Raw genomic sequence first — 14,489 nt, forward strand, 5'->3', positions numbered from 1 at the left:
GCTTACTGGCTTGCTCCTTGTAGCTTGTTCAGTCTGCTTTCTTATAGGACCCCAGACCATCAGCCCAGGGATGACCCCACCCACAATGGCCTGGGTCTGGCCATATCAATCACTAATTAAGAAAATGCCGACAAGCTTGCCTAAAGCCCAATCTTATGGGGACATTTCTCAATTGACTCAGATGACTTTGTATCAAGCTAACATAAAACTAGCCAGCACACTGCTGAACCCCAAATCAGTTATGAGATACAGTATGGAGGCCCAGACGATGGTAAGAATCTCACCCACTTCTGACCAAACCAATAGTTCCAGTTTGTTTTTATGGCCACATGTCTGGTTACTCACAGCCATGCAGATAGAGGGTCCTGGGGGTGGGGTGGGGGTGTCCAAGACAGTGTTATGGTTGCAATGTTGAAATCTGTGTCTTAGTCACTGTTGTGTTGCTGTGAAGAGACACCATGACCAAGGCAACTCTTATAAAGGAAACACTTAATTGGGGGACTTCTTTATAGGTTCAGGGAATAATCCTTGGCAGGGAGCATGGAAGCAGAGAGGCATGGCGCTGAAGCAGTAGCTAAGAACTAAATCTCAACCTATAGACTGAGAAAGAGAGACTGGACCTGCCATGGGCTTGAAACCTCAAAACCCAGATCCAGTGACACATTTTCTTCAACAAGGCCTTACCTCCTGAACATTCTCAAGTAGTGCCACTATCTGGTGACTAAGTATTCAGATTCATGAGCCTTTGGGAACCATTCTTATTCAAACCACCACATCAGCATTGGTTCTCTGCCCACGGACTACATACCTTTCTCTCTATGGATTGCTGAAGTACACATTTATAGACCTTGGGAAGGAGGGCAGGAGGAGGGCAGCCTATGCTGTGCTAGAGATTAGATCCCACCTTCGTCCAGTGTCTTACACTTCAGTCTCAGAGTGATGTGAAGCAGGTAGTGTGTCCCTTCTGCAGCCTCCTCAGCCACCTCTTTATGTGGGTCCCCACACAGCAGCGCCATCACAGCCACGAGATGTCCGAGCCTGTGGAACTGCAGTGGGAGCTGAGCAAGAAAGAAAGTGCTGTCACATATGGGGACATTTCCACCTTAGATTGGAGCTCTTGAGGACTGACCAAATCTCTGTCCCCAAATCAAGAAAAGTGAATGCTCACAAGCAGCCCTTAGACCTCTGGAGGGTTACTGTCTCACAGATTTGGTATAATATATCCAGCTAGCCAAAGGACAACCTGACCTAGGAAAACATTCTAAAAATCGAGGTGGCTTTGGAGTAAAGATATTCATTCCAGCACTAGTGTTGGTTGTTGAGAATCAGTTTCTGTATGTAGCCTTGAAGGTTCTGGAACTCATCCAGCATTGTTTTTAAAGATCACATTTCGACAATATTTGCCTAGTAATGGGAACACTAATTATGGTACAGTCATCCTATGAACACAATAACCATTAGAAATCAAGCGTCTGGCCTGGAGGTGTGGCTCAGCGGTATAGCCTGTCCTTTCTTAGGACCCAACAGCATAAAAGAACAAAAGCCACCACGACAACCACCAGTAAAACAAGAAGTTTAAGACACACTAAGCATAGCATTCCCTTCGGCTTTGTAAGACCACAGAGCAAAGTTGTGGCTATATGCACAGTGTGGGATGTGTAATATGATCCCTGCTCTCCAGAAGGTTAGAGGCAACAGAGAGAGGTGCTTCTATAGCTCTTCAGAAACTCAGCACAGCAATGCTATAACCAGCAGCTGGCCATGGCCTGTTTTGGGAAAACTTGGCAGTGCTTACACAAAGCTGGACCAGTGAGGGTTCTCCTCCCTCCTCCCACTCCCTCTCCTCCTCCCTCTCCTTCTATGCCTCTGTGTATGTTCCGGTACATGCACTTCTGTGAGCACATACACAGGCCAGAGCTCGGTAGTAAGTGTCTTCTCTCTCTATCTTATTTTGAGACAGGATCTCTTAGTGGATCTGGGGCTCACCATTTCAGCTGGACTAGATGGCCCAGGAGCACAGGGGATCCCTCTGTCTCTGTGTTGCTAGTGTGTAGGGGGATTACAGGTATGTGCCACCATGCTTGGCTTTTACATGGCTGCTGAAAATCCAAACTCAGGACCTCATGCTTGAGCTGTAAGCATTTTACCCACTTCCACAGCCCCAGCAGTGACTTTTTAAAAAACAAAATAAATAAATTGTGGTTGGAAAGATATCAAAGTGGTTGAGAATGCTGTCTGCTCTTCAAGAGAATCCGGATTTGATTCCTAGCACCTATGTGGCTCAAGACTAGACTATTTGTAAGGCCAATTCCTTACAATTCCACAGATGCCCTCTTCTGGCCTCTGTGGGCACCAGGCATACATGTGGTGCATAGACATAAATGCTGGCAGAGCACCCATACAAATGGTGCTATGAAAATTAAAATATTAGGCCAGATGTGGTGGTGCAGACATTTAATACCACCACCAGGGAAGCAAAGGTAGGTGGACCTCTGCGTTTTGAGGCCAACCTGGTCTGCAAAGTGAGTTCTAGGACAGCCAGAGCTACATAGTGAGACCTTCTCGCCATAAACAAAGAAACCAAAAAGCAAAAATTAAAACTATTTTTATTTTAGTGTTTGTATGTGTGCGTACACATGTGTGAGTGAGAGAGAGAGAGAGAGAGAGAGAGAGAGAGAGAGAGAGAGAGAGAGAGAATGATTACATATGGGCTCGAGCACCACAACACATGTGGAGGTCAGGGGACAATTGTGTGGAGTTAGATCTTCCCTTCCACCTTTATGTGAGTTATGGGGGTTGAGCCAGGTTGCCAAGCTTCCCATTTGTAAAGGACTTTTTTTCCCCCAAGACAGTGTCTCACTAAGTACTTTAGTAGCTGAGGATCCTTTTGAACTCCCTGACTCTCCTGCCTTTACCTCCAAGGGTTGGCACTATCTTTGGCTGGCAAGCCCCTTTTGAAAGAAAAAAAAAAAACCATGTGGGGATGTTTGAACTCAGTGCTAGAGCTATTGACTACATGGAGAATTGGGCTGAACATTCCAAACAGCTTTAGACCAGTCTAGAAGAGACCAGTGTGACTGTAACCGGCTTTAGAGGCAGGTAGGAGCCAGAGCACACACGATCTTCAATTCTATCAATGGGAAGTCACTGGGTTAAAGGGGAGGAGGAGGGGAAAGAGGAAGAGGAGGGGGAGGGGGGAAAAGGGAGAAGAGGGGAGGGGGAAGGAGGGAGATCGGAGGGGAAAGACCTCAATGGAGAACAAGTTCAGGAGAAGGCAGAAGAAAATGGTAACCAGTTAGGAGCAAGAGGATGCAGAATGCCTTGACTACTAAGAAGGCATTGCAGAGCTGGAGAGAGGGCTCAGGAGTTCAGAGTGCTTCCTGCTCTTCCAGAGGTCCAGACTGGATTCCAACACCCGAGAGGCAAACCAGGCCCTCAGGGTCTGACACTCCACATGCACACCGTGCACACATCAGCTGATACAGTCAAGCACACCACAAATAGCTAAGTCCTGAAAAGGAGGCATCACTAGCTACTTCTAGAGAAGGATCCGAGAGGAACTGAGTTGGAAGCAAGCGTTCAGACGCCACTGTGGCAGAAAATACTCAGGGATAAACAGTATTGATGGTGCCTCTGTCTGAACCACAGCAACCTAATGCTTTCCCTTTCTGCTACCTAAAAAAAAAAGATTTTTCTGTTAATATTTATATTTTTATCTGTATAGTTATAGTCATAATATTCATAATAATTGACTTTATTAAGACGTAAAAGCCAAAAGCATAATGGTTCATGCCTTTAATCTTTGCACCCAAGAGGCAGAAGCAGGATAATTTGAGGCTAGCCTGGTCTACATAGTGAATTTCAGGCCAGCCAGGGTGAAAATAATGAGACCTATCTCAAACAAAACTCTAAAACCTACTAGAGACTAGATCCATCTTTAACATTTTTTCCTTACCTTTTTTTCTTTAAGTTCCTTTGACTTTCTCTTTTCTTACTGAAAGTGGGTTTATTCTGAAAGTATATTCTGTTTGTGGTTCCCCTCCGCCAGTTCCCTGCAGCTCCTCCCCACTTATCTATGTTCCCAAACCCGCACCCTTTCTCTATCTCCTAGGAGAAAACAAACAGGAGACTACAAAAAAAAAAAAAAATACCAAATAAACAAGAATAGACAAAACAAACAGGAGAAAAAAAAGAGCCCAAGGAAAACATAGATGCAGAGACACATACATTCACTCACACAGAAATCCCATAAAAAAATAAATCAGAAAACATAATACATACACAAACTGATGTCAAAAGGGTTAGGCACCCAGGGCACATGTGTGCTGCAAGCCATTGAGCTGCCTTTATCGAATATAATTCAATTTGAGAGGGAGAGGGAGAGGGAGAGGGAGAGGGAGAGGGAGAGGGAGAGGGAGAGGGAGAGGGAGAGGGAGAGGGAGAGAGAGAGAGAGAGAGAGAGAGAGAGAGAGAGAGAGAGAGGAGCGAGCTCTGGCCTGAAGAAGGGCCTGAGTTAAGGCAGAAGGGGAAGGTTCTGTGAGCCGACCCCTCCCTCTCTGGCCTGGCTTCTTTGCCTTTCTTCCTGAGACACTCTGCAAAGACCTTGGACTCTGGGATCAGGAGTGATAAACATCTTTATGAACCACAGTGAACACTGCAGGACAGGTTTCCTCCTCCTCCCCTGCAGGCTACCATTCATGATGATAGGGCTGCATTCTGGAGCAGGAGTCACTGTTTGACTATAAGTGGACTGTTCTCTTTGACAGTGGCAACTTTGACAGAAGCCCCTGCAGAGCCCAGAGCTCACAGGGTGAGTACTCAGACACAGCCTGCCTGAGGTCACCTGATTTGTTGTACATCCCTCCTTTAGATTCCCTTTTCTATTAAAAAAAAAAAAAAAAAAGAAGTTCCTGTTATAAGACCTCAAGTTAAAACTTAACCTGTAAGCTCCACCTGCCCAAGGATAGAGTAACTTCCTGGAACGCTGGGAGTTGTAGCTCTTTTTACAAATTACAAAGCCACATGGGAAAATACGGGCTTGTCCTCAAATAGCCCCTATAACCTGTGCCTCATGGCCACTCAGCTAGGAATCCCAGGTAATGGTCCTGACTAAAGCCCATCCTAATCAGTATCTTGTTAAAGCTTAATTTAGATTTGACTCAAAATTGTTGAATTGTTTTTTCTCTGGCAATCTCAGGATTAACACTATCAGGTCCTTAAAAACCAATGTGTGTGTGTGTCTGTGTGTGTGTGTGTGTGTGTGTGTGTGTGTGTGTGTGTGACTGAATCTGTTCTTTTCAACAATAGTCACACTGACTATGTCTCTTTTCCCTGTCTCTCACTCTTCCTTTTAATTAGCACATGGAGTATATGGATAATCCTAACCTATAAGGAGCTCTCAGAATGGAGCCTCAGTTTGAATTTTTTTTTTTTAAAGACAGGGTGTCTTTGTGAAGCCCTAGCTGTCCTGGAATTTACTTTGTAGACCAGTCAAGCCTTGAACTCATAGACATCTGGCTTCTTCTGCCTCCCAAGTGCTGGGACTAAAGGCATGTGCTACCACTGCCCAGCCAGAGTGGAGTCCTGCTCTAAGACTCTGATAACAAAGCTCCCACAGAAAAACCCAGGAAGATTTTTGTATTGTATAGTCTTTGGGTTTGGTTATTTTAGGTGTAGGGGTTTGTCTGGTTGATTTGGCTTTTTGTTTTTGGAGGGTGTTTTTGTAATTTTTTTAAGTAATGAAGTTTAAAATAAATTAAAATTTAAAAAAAAGGATTCTAAATGTTAAAATAGAAAAATGAAAAACACAGTAGCGTGAACCACCAAGCTTCTGCACAGAACTTGTAGATGGCCATGGGAGACAGTGGGACCAGGCTAAGCATCCTGGCAAGCCTCTCTACAGAAATCCCACGTACTTGCTCAAGAGCGCATGTGTGAGCACACATACACACACAAACACTCACACAGGGTGGGGGTGGGGGACAGAGAGAGAGAGAAAGAGAGAGAGAGAGAGAGAGAGAGAGAGAGAGAGAGAGAGAGAGAGAGATCATTTGAAACATCCCTTTAATCCACAGCAAACAGGTTGAAGAATTAGAGGAATATCCTGCTGGTGTTGTCAGTCAGAGGTCAGTCAGTGATGACTGGAAGTCACTAGCTACAGGAGCTTCATGGCTTCTGAGTATAGAGAGTGGAAGGGTAGCCAAAGGAGAGACTCCATCTGTGCAGCTATGGGAGTCATCATCCACGCTGGGGTAGGACACTGTAGAGAGAGGGTGCTTGCTGTCACGCGTGCTCTGTAATAAGCTAGCATGGCTCACTCTGGTCTGTCCCTGGGAACAGATACTTTTTTATCTCTACCCAGAGAAGCTTAAGTAATACTCTGGAGAACTGACGGTGAGTGGGGAGCTCCAGTGGCTACAAAACCTACTCAGAAGAGAAACTAATTTACAGAAGGAAAAGGCAGCAGACATGGGGAGATGGTCAGTGTGTGTGGGGTGGGGGGGTTTCTTTTTAGAAGTTTCGACAGAGGATTGACAACAACTGAAAAGTGGGAGACTGAAACAGAGAAACTGAGGATTAAAAAATGGGATTCTCAGTGAGAATAAAGGCTCACAGAAAAGGACACAAATTGTGTCTAGTAGCATTCTTTCTAGGCTCCCCCACAACAGTTAGGCCTGGCTTCCTGTGAAAGGAGCTGTTTGCCCCCCCTTACTTGTTTACACTCTCTGCCCCTTCTCTTTCTGACTCCTTTCTCCCTGTTTCTCCTTCCCTCCCTCCTAATGGGGCCTCTCCTCTTCTCTCTCTCCTCTTTTCTTCTCCTCCTTCTCTTCCTTCTCCTACTTCTTCTGCTTCCTCCTCCTCCTCGCCCCCCCCCATGTATGTGTCTTTCTCTGTCTCTACTCCATTCTCAACTCCCCTTCCCATGCTCTAAATAAACTATTCTATACCTCAGGGGGAAGGGATGCCCACACATGGGCCCACAGAGACAGCCCTCCCATGGCTCTACCAAACGTATCCTGGCTTCTCTCTCTTTTTTTTTTTTTGTTTTTTGTTTTTTTTTTTTTTTTTTTTTTTTTTTCCGGAGCTGGGGACCGAACCCAGGGCCTTGCGCTTCCTAGGCAAGCGCTCTACCACTGAGCTAAATCCCCAACCCTGGCTTCTCTTTATAGAAAACAACAGTGTCCGTTCCTAAGGAAGCTCCAATTTCCCAGTCTCTAAACAGCAGTCCAAATATCCAGAATTAGGATTGACCTGGACTGGAGGCTCTCTGGTGGTCAGATAAAAGCCAGCATTCCTCAGGAACTTGCGAAGCCAGTTCCCCTCTGAATGAAATGAGGACATGACAGCTCCAAGGTACATACAGTTGAGGGAGATGAGAGAGAACAGCCAGAGGCTCTAGAAGAGTCCAGACTGAACCTGGCCATAAGGGGAAGTGGGTGATAGAGGAAGAGTTGGGAGGAACAAAGGGACCAAGAGAAGAGCTGACAACCAAGATTTTGGTCAAGACACTGGGGTAAGGGAAGTGAAGGGTCCTAGGCTAGAGAGGTTTAGGGTAGAGGACCAGAGAGACTACAGAGCTGACCCTTGGGGCCTGAGGGAGCCTGGAGGCCCAGCAGGCACTTCGGTATGCTAATAGATGCCACAGGTAGCCTTTTGTCTCTCTCAGGTTTCTTTGGAACTTGACACCTTCCACCAAAGGAAAAAGGAGTCATTTCCCTTACCTGGGGCAAAAAGGACTTGGCTACCTGTGAAGCCTAGCTGTCTATCAAAGTTCATGCAGGCCTCCAGGCTCCTTCAGTATCACAAGCACTGACACAATTCTAAGTCCTGCCCTGTGTTGACTGGGTTTTTGTTTGTTGTTTGTTTGTTTTTGTTTTGAGGTAGGGTCTCTTTACATAGCCCTGGGTATCCTGGAACTCAAGGTGGAGATCAGGCTGGCCTTGATCAGCCTATCTCTACCTACCTAGTGCTGGGTTTAAAAGAGTGTGCCACCACAGCTAGCTTGTGCTGGCTAGTTTTATATCAACTTGACACAAGCTTCATGTGAAAGGAGAAAATATCAACTGGTAAAAATTCCTCGATAAGGTCCAGCTGTAGGGCATTTTCTTAATTAGTGACGGATGAGAGAGGGTCCAGACCATTGTGGGTGGGACCACCCCTGGGCTGGTGGTCCTGGATTCTATAAGAAAATAGGCTGACCAAAAAAAAAAAAAGAAGGAAAAAAGAAAGAAAGAAAGAAAGAAAGAAAGAAAGAAAGAAAGAAAGAAAGTAGGCTGAGCAAGCCAGTAAGAAGCACTCCTCCATGGCCTCTGCAACAGCTCCTGTATCCAGGTTCCTGTTGTTTGGTTTCCTGTCCTGACTTCCCTTAACGATGGACTACAAGTTTAGAGGTATAAGCCAAATAAACTCATTCCTCCCCAACTTGCTTTTGGTCATAGTGTTTCACCACTGTTGGTATCAGGAACCCAGTGGTGATGTCACCCACAGGAGACAGGGACCCACGGATCTATTGCAATAAAAACTGCCTTCCCCCTCCCCACTTCTCTCTTTGCACCACACCTTTTCTCCTTCCCATCCCCCCACCCCATGACGACTTCCCCGAGAGCAGCTTCCCATAAACTCGAATTTAATGTAATCTAATCTGGTTTGAATGGTCTCATTTCACCATCAAAGAAATAGCCTATGAGAGGGAGGTAAAGGCATGATGCTGATGAGCTTGGAATCAGCTTGACATTTCATCAGACATTTTCAGTTTATACTTTTCATTTCATTTATTCAAAAACATTTACTGCATTATGTGTTTTAGCTGTCGTGCTAAATAACACGGCTACAAAGATTAACAGACAGTATGTGGCTTCAAACTAAGCACATTTCAGGACTGGAGCAGACTTGTGAATAATACTGAGTAAGGGGTGAGGGGGAGCCACTCACAGGGGAGTGCGTGGCCCCTGCTGAGTTACAGAAAAGGAACCCTATAGGGTGCTTCTTCCTCATCCAGGCTACTCACCTTTGGGCTGAGATAACTGGATAAGCACTTGAGGACTTTGGCCATCACAAAGGTAGCCCGTTCCCGCTCATGGTCTCTGTCGGACTGTAACCAGGGGTCTATGTGCTGTAACAAATGTGGAAGGTTAGACGGTCTATCAGGAACGTCTGAAATAACACGCTGTGCTAAAAAGAAAATGTGAATTGAGCTGGGCAGTGGGGGCAAACACCTTTAGTCCCACTCGCACTTGGGTGGCAGAGGCAGGAGGATCTCTGAGTTCGAGGCCAGCCTGGTCTACAAAGTGAGTTCTAAGACAGCCAGAACTACCCAGAGAAACCCTGTTTCGAAGAACCTCAAAAAAACCAAATCAACCCCCCAAAATGTGAAGCAAGAAACTCTCTGTTACTTCACTATCTAAAACCCACTCCTAATGGTAAAGCAGTCTAGGTTTGAAGTGATGTTGATAAGCCAGGCACTAAGTCCTGGCTCGTTCCAAAGCTTGGGTTCTAGGCCCATCTATCTCCTTTCATTACATAACTTTAGTCTATTATCCTAGTTGGTTTTGGCCCTTTCAAATTTGCGCTGAAAAGAAATAGCTAATGGTATGTTATTAAAAGACTAAAGATGGAGGAATTATCTATCTGATCAGACAGGGAAGGATGCAGAACAAAGATGAGGCCCAAAAGCTGGAGTCAAAAGATGGTGTGGGTTGCCCTGGTGCTGTTAGTATTCTGATGTTAATTCCGTTTCCTCCGGAGGGGCTGCCCCTGGAGGAGTAGATCTTGTACTCAGGTGATTTCATGTGAACCTTTTCTCTGCTTTAACTGGTCAAATAAGGGCTAGAGTCTGTGATTGGGCAGTGGAAGGGAAAGGTGGGACTGGAGGTTCTAGAGGGTAGGGGAAGAGTAGGGAATGAGAGAGGAAAAGGACAGAGGAAGAGGAGGTGGAAGGAAGCTGGAGCAGAGCTACCTGGCCCAGAGGCAGCAAGCAGCAAGGGATCTCATTGCTGGGGAATAGAGCAGTGTAGTGGTCGATCTGCCCAGTCTAGGCGTGCAGCTTATATGAACTGTAACTGAGTTGTGTGTTTTTGCACAGGCCTGTAGGGGTTGGAGATTTACTACAACAGAAAGAAGCAACTTTGCAACAGAAGAAATGGTTAGATGAGGTGCCAGGACGGGAAAGTGCCAAGCACTGCTGGGCACAGGAAAAGCCCAGCGTCACTGTTGATGTGCGAACAGAAGAGGAGTAAGGAACAGGGTCAGGTGTGGCAAGGAGTGCTCAGGCACACAGGGTACCAACAAGTAAGGGTCCTCTCATCCTGGGGAGGCTGCATCTTAAAAACAAGCAAGAGCAAAACCCTCGGATCCTTGTGTGAGTGACTAGCCCGTCTCGATGGATAGGATGCTCAGGGCGAGCTGGAGGCCCGTGGCCACTTTTCATACTGGAGTCCTACCAAGTAGGAAGCTGCCTATTTGCTAACGCAGGAGACTGACTCGGGTTCAGGGTCACTCACCGAACTCTTCCGTGCTATGAAGGAACAGTAAAGAAAATCGTAGTAATGGTGTGAGCCACTTACTAGAGGCTATCTACTCAATATCCATAGTTGTTATCTTTTCGCACAGTAAGGGAACTCTGTGGCAGAAGGACTTGTGACCCATAGATGGCAGTCAGAAATCAAACCCAAGCCTGTGTTTCAAAACTGCTAACTGTAGAAAGAATGAGATGACTCAGTGAGAAAGGGTGTTTGCTGCTAAGTCTGACCATACCACCTCAAGTTTGGAACCCGCCTGGTAGAAGAGAACGGACGCCTTCAATTTGTCCTCTGATCTCCACATGTGTACCATGGTGCACGCTCGCACGCGCACACACACACACACACACACACACACACACACACACACACACACACTTTTTTAAAAAGATAGTATTTTTAGCTACAATTTTGCTTTAAAGTTTAATCCTTAGTAATTTCTTTTGTCCCCTAGAATTTCATTTACCTTAAAAATGCTGTCAAAAATTTCCAAATGTGGGTCTTTTACCACCAGACTCTGCAGCATCACAGAAAAGGTCTCAAACGTCCCCCTGTAGAGACACTAAAAAGGTACAGAGTCAGCGAAGCCTCCCTCCACACCCAAAGTTCTCAAAGCACATCCCCAGCACTCATCACCTTGAGAAGACGTGCAAAGGTCTGGCCCGGAGTAAAGGCACCTGTGGACAGTTTACAGAGTGAGGTAAACAAAAAACATTTTAAATGAGCGCCTTGAAATTCCTGGGGTCAGGGCTAATGGACTACACCTGGGGAACTGTGCTGACATCATCAAAATACGGCATACCGCAGAAGCTGACTTGTGACTCTGAAGTCCTGAAACAGAGTTACTGAAAACAACAGCCTTCAATAACTTCCTTGCCGGCCTGCTCAGCAGGAAACCGGCTCTCTGCTAGGCCTGGATGCTCCCGTCTTTCCCTTTCCCTGCACCAACAAGGCTTTCTTTGATTGCTTCCATAAAGGACCCTGTGCTCTAGTCCCAGAGCTTCTTCCTCATCTCCTGGTTCAAGTTTTTGATTGGATCATGTGTACTTTTCACCAGCAAACAAACTTTTTGTTTCACATACATTTAAAAAAAAAATCTTTTTTTTTTTTTTTTTGGTTCTTTTTTTCGGAGCTGGGGACCGAACCCAGGGCCTTGCGCTTCCTAGGTAAGCGCTCTACCACTGAGCTAAATCCCCAGCCCCTAAAAAAAAAAAATCAAGTTTTATTTTAGTGTTTTTTCCTGTATCTCTTTCTCTCCAGACAGATAACATTGTTGTTCCTGTTGTTTTGTTATTGCTGCTGTTGATTTTTTTAAAGATGTATTTATTATATACATTGTAGCTATCTTCAGACACACCAGAAAAGGGCATCAGATCTCTTTACAGATGGTTGTGAGCCACCATGTGGTTGCTAGGATTTGAACTCAGGACCTCTGGAAGAGCAATCAGTGCTCTTAACCTCTGAGCCGTCTCTCCAGCCCACATACACACTTTTTAGCAGCGCTCTGTCTCTCTACATTGAAGGGTAGGCTGTACACTGTTCTCTTCTACTTTCTGTCACATTTAGCACAAGATGGCCCTTCAGGAAATGCCAGTAAATTGGAAAGAGGTAGGCGTGTGGAAGAGGAAGGTAAGGAAGAGTGAGGTGTGCAGAGGGTAGGGGGGTGTTCAACATGTAATACTGCCTGCTCAACTATTTTAACAATAAAAGATTAAAATTTAAGTTAAAAAAAAAACTTGGGGGGGGGGTGGCGGTGGTGGTGGTGGTGGTGGTGGCGGTGGCAGGCCGGGCTATTCAGAAAGCTCCTTCGTCAGAAATGGAAGGAGATGGAGAGTCTGCAGAGTATATGAGTCAACTTAAATGTTTTATTATTTTTTGTTACTGTTTTATTTGAGACAGGGCCTCACTGTGCTGTTCCGGCTCCCCTAGAGGGAGCTGGCCCTGAACTCACAGAGATCTGTCTATATCTTTCTCCCGAGAGCCACCATGCCCAGCTCCCACTTTATTTTAAATTCAAAGCAAAGAAAGGAGGAACACAGGCAAGGTGAAGGAACACAGAGAGACGAAGGAGAAAGGAAAGAAAGCTGGTGTTTGGTTTTGCTCACCAGGCTGAGCATTGCTGATTTTAGCTGGTCTCAAACCATCCAGACGGAAAGAACAGCTGACCCGGGAAGACAGGGCAGCTAAGGCGCACAGCGAGTTACCTCTTGCTGGATGGCCTGGTTGGACACTATCCTGGGAAGCTGGATAGGGGTGCATATGGCGGGCAGAGACATCATACTTTTGGTGATAAGCCCAAGCAAGTCCTCTCGGTCTTCAGAACCAAACAGCAGGTGCACGTCTCGGTAACTGGGGAAAGACCATTGGGGAAGAATGTGATGTTAAGTTGTTACCTTGGCTCTCAGTGAAACAGGAAGGGCACACTGGCTGGTGTGTGGCTCCTATAAAATTGAAAGATACATGGAGGAGCCATACTTCAGATGGCTCTCACAGAAGGCTGGAGGAAGAATGCATCTGTCCACCCTACTCCACCCCAAGCCTCCCAGACTCCTCTCCAGCTCTGTTCTGCAAGCCTGCAGGACTAATGCAATGCTTCACACTGTCCCCAAGTGTGTTCTGCTGAGTGTGCGTGTGGGCTGCAAGTCGAGGCAGTTTAGGCTTTAACTGCAGGTTATCTCAGCGCGGTTGCCGAGGAACAAGTTTCCAAGAGAGGAAACCATCCGGGCACCCCATATAAACTCCTTAGACCCGACAGTACTTTGTCACTTTCCACTGAACTGAACTCCAAAGAGATTCTGTTAAGGTCTTAGGTTGGATGGCAGCACTCATGATGTTCTAGTTTGCTTTCCATTGTTCTGATAAAACACTGATCAAAAGCAACTTGGGGAGGAACGGGTTTATTTCGTCTCCCAGGTTACAGTACATCAGCAGGGGAAGCCAAGGCAGGAACCTGAGTCAAGAGCTGAGGCAGACACCAGGGAGGAATACTGCATACTGGCTTGCACCCTGGCTCACAGTTTGCTACTTTTCTCACCTGCCCAACAATGGCGCCTTTCAGTGGACTAAGAAAAGACCTCATAGACAGGGCCCATATGCCAATCTGGGGAAGGAAATTCCTCAGTTGTGGTACCTTCTTCCCAATTGTCTCAAGTTGGCAACCACATGATATCACGCATGATATTAAAGTCCTCACAAAAGAATGCTTCCCCCACAGAGTTTTCAAAAGTCAGTATGTGGGGGATTTTAAGATCTTCATTCATTTATTTGGTGTTGGAGCAGATTTGTCACAGTGCATGTGTAGAGGTCAGAGGGTAACCTGTGGGAGCTGGCTCTCTCCTCTTATATGGGTCCCAAGTATCACACTCAAGTCACCATCTTTGGTGGTAGCATGTGCCTTTATATACTGAGCCATCTCGACAGCCATTTTAATCAGCTCTAACACTCTATGACCCCGAATGGGAAACTAGGGTGCATGTGGAAGGGGCTTGGGGGTGTCACCTGAGGTCAGTGATGGTGACAAAGACCTCCTGGCGCACCAGGCTGTTTAGAGAGTGCAGAGGCTCCTCCTGTACCAGCACCTGCAGTGAGAAGAAAAGAAATTCAGCCATCTGAAAATGCACCAACTCACAGGGCCAGTCATCAGAAATAGGAATGGCCTAGTAACCCAACCAGGAGTCTGCCCAGGAGGCCCTGTTCTCAGTGCCATGGGAGGGTGGCAGAGCTGTGGAAGAGCTGATTTCCTCTCAAGAACCAGGTGCCAAGCTGTCCCTTGTCCTCTCACTAGCTGTTTGCGCTGGCCCAACCTAGAGAGTCTCCCTGTGCCTCAGTTTCCACACCTGTAAAATGGTTCAACAATTCTACCTACATCATAGGTTGTTGTATTAAGTGAGCTAATTCATAACTCCTGGTAGCCCTTAACAGTTGTGTCAGTCGTTCGTCAGAATTATTATTAGTGTTTATTAGGTGTTCCAA

General features: G+C 46.2%; 1 protein-coding gene across 13 annotated transcripts in view; it reads right to left on the minus strand.

The window, feature by feature from the left end:
* Positions 1-14,489, minus strand: part of Mroh8 (maestro heat-like repeat family member 8) — a 68,560-nt gene that overhangs the window by 30,096 nt on the left and 23,975 nt on the right. For 11 of the 13 annotated variants that reach the window (NM_001431805.1, NM_001431801.1, NM_001431806.1 and 8 more), the window contains 5 exon segments: positions 923-1,058; positions 9,008-9,112; positions 10,984-11,079; positions 12,722-12,866; positions 14,016-14,095. In NM_001431805.1, coding sequence (NP_001418734.1) covers positions 923-1,058; positions 9,008-9,112; positions 10,984-11,079; positions 12,722-12,866; positions 14,016-14,095 — 562 coding nt within the window. 13 annotated transcript variants of the gene reach the window in all.

Source organism: Rattus norvegicus, chromosome 3 (genome assembly GCF_021556685.1).
Source record: "Rattus norvegicus strain SHRSP/BbbUtx chromosome 3, alternate assembly SHRSP_T2T, whole genome shotgun sequence".
NCBI classification, from domain to species: domain Eukaryota; kingdom Metazoa; phylum Chordata; class Mammalia; order Rodentia; family Muridae; genus Rattus; species Rattus norvegicus.